Genomic DNA, 7898 nt, shown 5'->3' with positions numbered 1-7898 from the left:
CGTCGTAGATATTACAAAAATTGTTTGGGTAACATCGAAAAAAGAAAATTGCCCCTTTGCCGTACTAGCGTGGCCAAGGCAGTGTTAACACAGAATGTGGTGTGGTAGTTCTCAGAGCCTGTTGGATTGTACGACACAATCAACCAAACGCATAAAAAAAATTAAAAAAAAAAGAAAAAACGGGTTTGCGGCCGCGTTACATCCCCCTGTTTCACATGAAGGTCGCAATGGTTTATGGGCCGCTTCTGCAATATATCAGCTGCGAGGAGGTGACACGATCGTTGATCATCTGCAAGCGTCTCTGCCCCTCCAGCCGCTTTTATCCTAGACCCATGACAACGCAACGCATGCTCACTTGCGATCAACTTGCCCATGAGCTTCAGGAGGCATCCGCCATTAAATTGCAAACTATCGCTCTCCCTCTCTCTCTCTTTCTTTCTATCTCTCTCTCTCTCTCTAGTTTCAGCGAAGAGTGGAGTAGAGCGCAAACTGAGCAGGCCTACAGCCGAAGTCACACTACATCATACAAACGACATTCTGTAAGCACGAGTGACCGCAATATCCGTGGTTCGAACGCCGCGTGACAAGTTTTTTAGATGCGGAGCATCTCTTGCTCGGGTCTATGTCCCGCGGCGTCGTAGTCCGCACTCACACTACGCATGCGCAACTCTCGTCCTTCCCTCTCTCCAACAGCTGCGCGTTACTCTCTCCGCTCTCTCTCTCTACCAGCTGCGTGCACTTCGCGTGCGTTCGCTTCTACTCACACCGCGCGCGCATGCGCAACTCTCCTCCTCTAGTCTCCTCTCCTTCGAGTGAAGGAGAGGAGACGGGAAGCCGCGTTGGTTCGTGAACGTCGAGCAGCAGAACCTGAGGTTCGGGACCGTGAATTTCAACGTAAACGTACGAAGCGAGCGGCGGAACCCGACCTTCGAGAACGGGAAGCCGCGTTGGTTCGTGAACGTCGAGCAGCAGAACCGTGAGGTTCGGGACCGTGAAGTTCAACGTAAACGTACGAAGCGAGCGGCGGAACCCGACCTTCGAGAACGGGAAGCCGCGTGTAAACGTCAACCACGAGAGGCTGCTCCCGATGCTGCACGCGACCGCGAGCGCGCAGCGAAAGCGGCGGCGCGAGCCAAGCAGCACGCGCTGCCCGACGCTCGCTTCAAACGTGACTTCCTGTACCGGAGCTTCGGATACAGGTGCAAGGTGTGTGATAGACTTTGGTTCGACAACAACCTCACGCGCATCGGCAACATCCGTAACGAAACTCATCGGAGCAACGCACTGTCAGTTCTTTGCAACGAGTTCGCTGACGCCAGCAACGACGACGACGGTAACGCCGACGGCAAGAGCAAGACTGACTACAACGACTACGTTCTGTATGCGTCGTGTAAAGACTCGTTGATCGCGGGTCGAGTTCCTGCGATGAGCTTGAGTTACGGCTACCGCTACCCACCTCGACCGGACCATCTACCCGAGTTGAACACGGTGGATGAACGGCTCATCGCTCCTCGACTCCCGTTCATGAGCATACGACGCTTCACGCATGGCAACGGACAGTTGCCATGCGTCAACGATCGCGATGCACCGCATCACCCCATGGTTCCCCTCGGGAAGAAAGTGTAATTTTTCTCCGCGAACTCATCGCCGTGCGAAATTCGAAGCTGGGATCTCGCGGTGACTCGCGTTCGTGTGTTTGTCTGTATATTCATACAGCATGAAGTTACTCTGCCTCAACTGGCGACTCGTCTCCCAGCTGTAGATGAGAAATTTTGCCAGTGCAGTACGACCGCTAGCCTGGGGTTCTTTAACGTGCGCCACGCAGTAGTGGTACACGACCTCACGCCGATACAATGCTCATCTAGATCGAAACGGGCAGGGGCTGGCTGGGATTAAACCCAGGATTCCTGGGTTCTGCAGTGCGACCCCGGCTTAACGCAGCGTATATCGTTTGTTTTGTCTCTGTTTTTCTGTTTCTGTCTCTCTCTCTCTCTTTCTTGAGCTCTTTTTATGGGAAGGCCCAGAGTGTGCTCGTTTCACTTAGCAGAGCGCCCCTGTGTGTCTGATCACGTGATGTTTTACCCGCGCCGGGAGTGTCACGGAGGCACTCGAGGAAGAGGTTCGGCTGGCAGTGGTATGCAATCAGTGAGCAGACGAACGCAGCATGCGTGAGCCTTCGGTTGACAGTCGGCCTGTCAACTCCCATTGCAGGCGCCTAAACGGATATGGTTAGGTGCCAGCGATATAACATATTTGTATGAAAAAGTGCGATGTGTCCATGAAAACGTTCTTGTGAAACATCAGTTCATTGACCATATCTAAAATCTAAGTGGATTGTTAATTTGTTTTAAATAATATCTGCTGCCAAAATATTGGAATCGGATAACGCGCTCCGTCACAGTAACACCCCTCGAGTAGAGCTCTTAAAGCGATATCGTGGCCGCGAATTGACTCGCAAGTGGTTGCCTGAAATCACTTTATATTGATTGGAAGGAAGCTAAAGCCGTCCAAAGCCAATAGAAACGCGTCCCTTTCAGGAGATGAAAGGATTGTGCCGCATAGTTATAACATAAATAAACGATCTTGCTTTCCTAGAATTGTTTTCCTCTAATGGTTTTTATTAAATTTAAAGAAAATGCACGGGTATAAACATAATTTTTTCTCCTTTAAGCATACCAAAGTCGCTCATTAAGTAGAGGTGCATTTTCCCGCGGAACAGTGAGTTGACTTTTGAAAAAATCGTTCATTTACACTAACCTAAAAACCCCGTATGAACTAAATGTTTGACCATGCCCCAAGTGTTTTCCTGCCATGCTCTCACAAAGTGTAAGGCTGAACTAGTGGGAAGATGGTCCTGTATTCTTTATTCGCGAGACTAATAATGCCAATTAAGAATGAAAAGAACATGCTAATATCAAGTCAAACGGAAGAGAGCTCAAGGCAACATTTGATTCACTTCAACCCCTCCCCCCCCCCCCTCCCCCCCCCCCCCCACACACACACACACGAACATACATATTCCCACAAACTACGAAACGCGAGGAAAGAATCCCCTCGGGTTCTGTTCCGAGAACCGTGCGACCTGATCTCAGAGCGCGCTGCGTTCAGTCGGGTACGCGACAAGACGTAACACATCTATCATCCGCGGCTCTCGGAAAGCGACGGGAAATTTGTCGCGCGTTTGCGAAGACGACAGGGTGAGCTGCAGCAGACTGAGCCAGGCGGGACGACCAGATAGATATAGGCCTAGCCCAACCACGGGAACGAGACCTGCAGCGAGCGAAGACCCTCCCATTCCCCGTGTACGACCGGCGGGGCGTTCTCATAAGGAACCGCTTCAGGATCGCCTCCAGGCTTCGGGGACAAGGAGGAGCTCTCTCTTCCCGAATATGCCAAGAGAGCGAAGTCAATACGGGACGAGCCGGCGGGACGATCGAGCCACCTCGAGACCTGAGCAAACGACGCGAAAGATATTGCTTCCTCGTTGACTGACTCGGCCTGCGGCACCGGCGGCATCGCCGACTTGGTCCGTGCCGCGACGGAGCCTGCTGCACGCCGTTCACCCCTGAGCTGGCGGCGCGGTGGAAGCTAGGTGGTAGTAGAACCGAACCTACGCCTGTCTTTTGTCACGTGATCACTCCCCCGTCCGTACTTCTACGCGCAGAGAGCGAGGTCACGTGATAAAAGGCAGGCGGCTCATTGGCCTGGCGATCGAGTATAGCTCCTTCCGCGTTGTCAGCTTTGGGGGTGAACGGCCGTGCGCTTGCTCGCGACTTGCTGGATGGAGCTCCGTCGCTCGATTTCCGTTGCGTCATGTCACGAGAAAGGTTTTGCTTACTTTTACTTTTGGGCGCGGAGACTGTCTCCCGAGGCACCTCGTCCGGTTTCTGATATGGCGGGATGAGCGAGTGGGAGGAAGGCCGTGCGTTTCCAGCGGCTGTCAGTGTCGCCGTCGTGGATGTGTCAACTGTGTGCGCCGGCTATCGCGTTGGGGGATATGAGATTGGGGCCGAGTTTGAAGGTGAACGGTTCTCCCGTTTCAATGTGAGGGAAGGGGGGGACCTAAGGCTTCTTCTTTACGATCCTGATACGTCGTTGGCTATTTAGTGACTAAGTTGCTATGTGCAAGTGAGGTTGACAGTGCTCGCTCTGCTCCATGATTGTAATTGTGCGCTTCATGAATGCCTCGCCATCTACTTCCATCAGATTCCAGTATTTTAGCCTTGCTTACTTGTACGCTTGCAGTATGTCCTAATCTACGTAGTGGGGGAGGAAGACAGACTGCAACTATGGACCTTTGTCCGGAAGTGCTCTTTTTAGCCTCGACCGCAAGGAGCAAAAGCGAACAATAATCTCGAACCCAGACGCTCACGGGGAGGGGGGGCTGCGTCGGCCTGCGCCGCCGCTTCCCGTTGAGGGCTTCTTCGCTGGTGTGCCGACTGCCGTTTCGCCGGCATCGGTCCTGTTTACCGCGGTATGTGAGTATAGTGCCCGTAATGTGAGAGCCGTGTGTCCATACGCCACTTTGCCGCTGTTGGTTTCCATCTAGCCGAGCCAGAAAACATCTCGCGACGAGTTGACCGCGCCGTGAGTGACGAAGAAGAAGCAAACATGGCGACGGTTTGTGCGATTGCTTTGGTGGCTCTGGTGTTGAGTGTCTTCAACGTCCTCGTGAGAAGGTTCCCCTGCCCTTCGAAGTTATTGCAAGCACCACGAAAGATGTGGAATCATCGTCTCAACTACAAATAAGCAGGCCTTCACGAGCAACAACGGTGCCGAGCATGCGCTCGGCACACTTGTGTCAGGCTCACGCAGCCAGCGGCACAGTTGTGTTGTTTGTGTCGTCAGATTTTCAACAACGCCGAGGTATTTTCATTTATCATTTGGAATGGCTTCAAGAGTGGGAAATTAATCTATTTCGCGGATTGTTAACGCCGAGGCGAATGCCCTCCGTTGCAGTGCCGTCGTCGCGCAAAGTGCAGAGAAAACCGGGTGGCGATGGCGGCGGTGCTCTTTGATCTTGCGCCGTCGGGTTCATGAAGTCCGGAGTAAACGTACGCACGTGCGTCTGCTGGATCGGTGTTTTGGACTTCCTCAAAACTCTTTCTCACGCGCATTTTCCTTGTGAAGCTTAGTAGCTCATTACACCTCATCGTCGACTGCGCTCATTTGACTACGACGGACGAGCCTGCGTGATGTGAATTTCACTGCCTAAGATCCTTGGTGTGCTGTAACGAGGGCTAATAAAATATCACCGCGAACTTTTGAACAAACGAGTCGAAGTTTCGTCTGCTATCATAACTGATCGCCTGCCACAATATTAATCAATAGCGTTCCTAGACTCCGCCCCCACAGGCACCATGCTTCGTTGCCCGATAGTAAGTGTCTCCTGGTATCTCGTAGAATTCCAGCTCCCACTTCAAGTAAGTACCATCCTTTAGAACTGGCAATTAATAGTTTCGAACCCAGACGCTCGCAGTGTGTGTGTGTGTGTGTGTGGGGGGGGGGGGGGGGGGGACGCGTGCTAACATACTCGGAGCCCTCGTTTACGCCGCTTCGCAGCGGCAGACAAGGCGGCACATTACAAAAGAAAGCTAATCCGAGCTGTCTATGTAACTAGACTAATTCGCTAGTCATTCGATGAAACGTCGTGGTCTCGTTTTCATTCGCTAAAACGGCGTTCGATCAAGTGAACGCCTCCCACTTATTTCGGCTCGGCAGAGCCGCGCTGCCGCAGAAAGGCAAGCAGATCGCGAGAATCGGTCTCAAACGTGCCACGAATGTAATGTCGTATACAAGAAGCCAACAATCAAGCATTTGAAAGCTACAAGAAAGCGGTAGCGAAATATTTACTACGCAATGAACCCGGACTGAAACGCGGATGTCAAGGGTCAGCAGACACCGAGAACATTTAAGGCAAGAAAGGTTTTCTCTTGTTTTCTTGATCGAGATGGGTTCTCAAATGTTCACGACATCTTATCTGTTGAAGAACGGGTCGCGGAGGCTTCTGGTGAAGACACCTTTCACGATGTGCCGGTGCATTCGGACAGCCTGCCGCATCCAGCTCCCCAAAGCAACGCCGCCAACGCAGCCCCCCCCTCCTGCCTGCCAGTTCTCTCCGCGTGGTGGCGCGAGCGTAGATAAACATGGCGGCGCCCTGGAATTGGCGCGGACACTGGTCTATATATACAGGGTGTTTCAGAAAACGCAGGCCAAATCGCTCCTGCAAAAACTACTCATCGCAACAAAAAAAGGCTTGTGGCGTTTTGGTCCTGGGCCAGGGGCCCATTTAGGAAAATTATTAAAGTCCGGGATAATTAAGATGTTAATTATTTTTGTGTAATTAACTTTTTAATGTTGTGTTTAAGGGCATGGTTTGAATTTAAAAATTGCTCAGCATCATTGAAAAACACTAAATTAACAAATTGCAGAACGATAGAAGGCACGCGAAGCGCTTTACGGCTTTATGAAAAACCGCACAAAATCGACGGGTTCTTAAGTTTCGGTTTGCTATCAGAGCGCATCTCAGCCCCGGCGGCACCCCGCGCCCCGTGGAGAGATAGTGCAACCAGCCTCTGGTGCGTCGCGCGATGACAGCGCAGCAGAGGTTGGTTGCACTATCTCTCCATGGGGCGCGGGGTGCCGCCGGGGCTGAGATGCGCTCTGATAGCAAACCGAAACTTAAGAACCCGTCGATTTTGTGCGGTTTTTCATAAAGCCGTAAAGCGCTTCGCGTGCCTTCTATTGTTCTGCAATTTGTTAATTTAGTGTTTTTCAATGATGCTGAGCAATTTTTAAATTCAAACCATGCCCTTAAACACAACATTAAAAAGTTAATTACACAAAAATAATTAACATCTTAATTATCCCGGACTTTAATAATTTTCCTAAATGGGCCCCTGGCCCAGGACCAAAACGCCACAAGCCTTTTTTTTTTTTTTTGTGGCGATAAGTAGCTTTCGCAGGAACGATTTGGCTTGCGTTCTCTGAAACACCCTGTATATATATGACGGTCACGAAACAACAATGCGACTAGCGACATTCTCAGTATGCAGAAATGGTCTTCAGATAACTTTTCTATATTTCGGTGGCACAATGAAACTTGCTGGATCGTTATCACTGGGTCGAAACACCAACACGTGTCGCTTTTGGGTTGGACCTTCCTTTTAAGATGGGTAAAAACTAACTTCTCTTGTTTTCTCCTGCGCCGTATAATCGCGAAAACAATACATGTCATCCGGACATTCCGCCTGTACCACGCATCCGCAACGATATTTCAACAAACAAATCACGTGGAAACAGAGGCAACAAATCCGCGCAGGCTTGAAGAATTCTTTGTTTTTACTTTCTTCTTCTAGTTCCCTTTTTCGCGCCCAATTTATCGGGGGTCTTCTGGCTCTCGCGTCGTTTTTACTTCCCTAAACTTTCGCGCCACGACGCTCGGCTCTTTCGAAAGGGCCGAGGAAAGCGAGAAATTGCCACCGGATGCTTAGAGGCGAGGAGGACCAGCAGCACATGCACCCGGAAGCAGTCGGCAAGGAACGGAACGAGGCGCAAAGGGGCGTCGTTTAAGACAGCTGCTCGGAGCACACGGGCTGGCAGCACCAGAGAAGACCCCGCAGCCCCAAGCGCCGTTTTTCCCCGGGTCGTTTAAAAACGCCATCCGTTTTCGCTGGGCTTCACGCTCTCCTTGAAGGAAGATTTGACGCTGTCGTCTGTCTTTGGAAAGTGGTCTTTTCGGGCCGGCCTCGCGCCGGTCTGCCGTCCGTCCGGCTTAATTGTCTAGGAAGGACGGGCCTTTTTCTCGAATGGCCGAGGCGTGCCTCGCAGAAAGTTTTCGCGCTTTAAAGCGTACGAATGCTGTCGCGGAAGACCGCCTAAAACGAGTGTCGACGGTA

At 51.6% G+C, this 7898-nt stretch overlaps 1 protein-coding gene across 1 annotated transcript; it reads left to right on the top strand.

Moving 5' to 3' along the window:
• Positions 1–1038: 1038 nt before the first annotated feature.
• On the top strand, positions 1039–2692 carry LOC120846988 (the record flags this gene model as incomplete). Its single annotated transcript, XM_042291228.1, has 2 exons — positions 1039–1569; positions 2672–2692. Coding segments are annotated over 2 exons (552 nt in total), but the record flags the coding sequence as incomplete, so codon positions are not given.
• Between the last annotated feature and the right edge of the window lie 5206 nt (positions 2693–7898).

This window comes from Ixodes scapularis, unplaced genomic scaffold (genome assembly GCF_016920785.2).
Source record: "Ixodes scapularis isolate PalLabHiFi unplaced genomic scaffold, ASM1692078v2 PGA_scaffold2__306_contigs__length_199485367, whole genome shotgun sequence".
Classification (NCBI taxonomy): domain Eukaryota; kingdom Metazoa; phylum Arthropoda; class Arachnida; order Ixodida; family Ixodidae; genus Ixodes; species Ixodes scapularis.
This window is presented reverse-complemented; position numbering and strand designations above follow the sequence as displayed.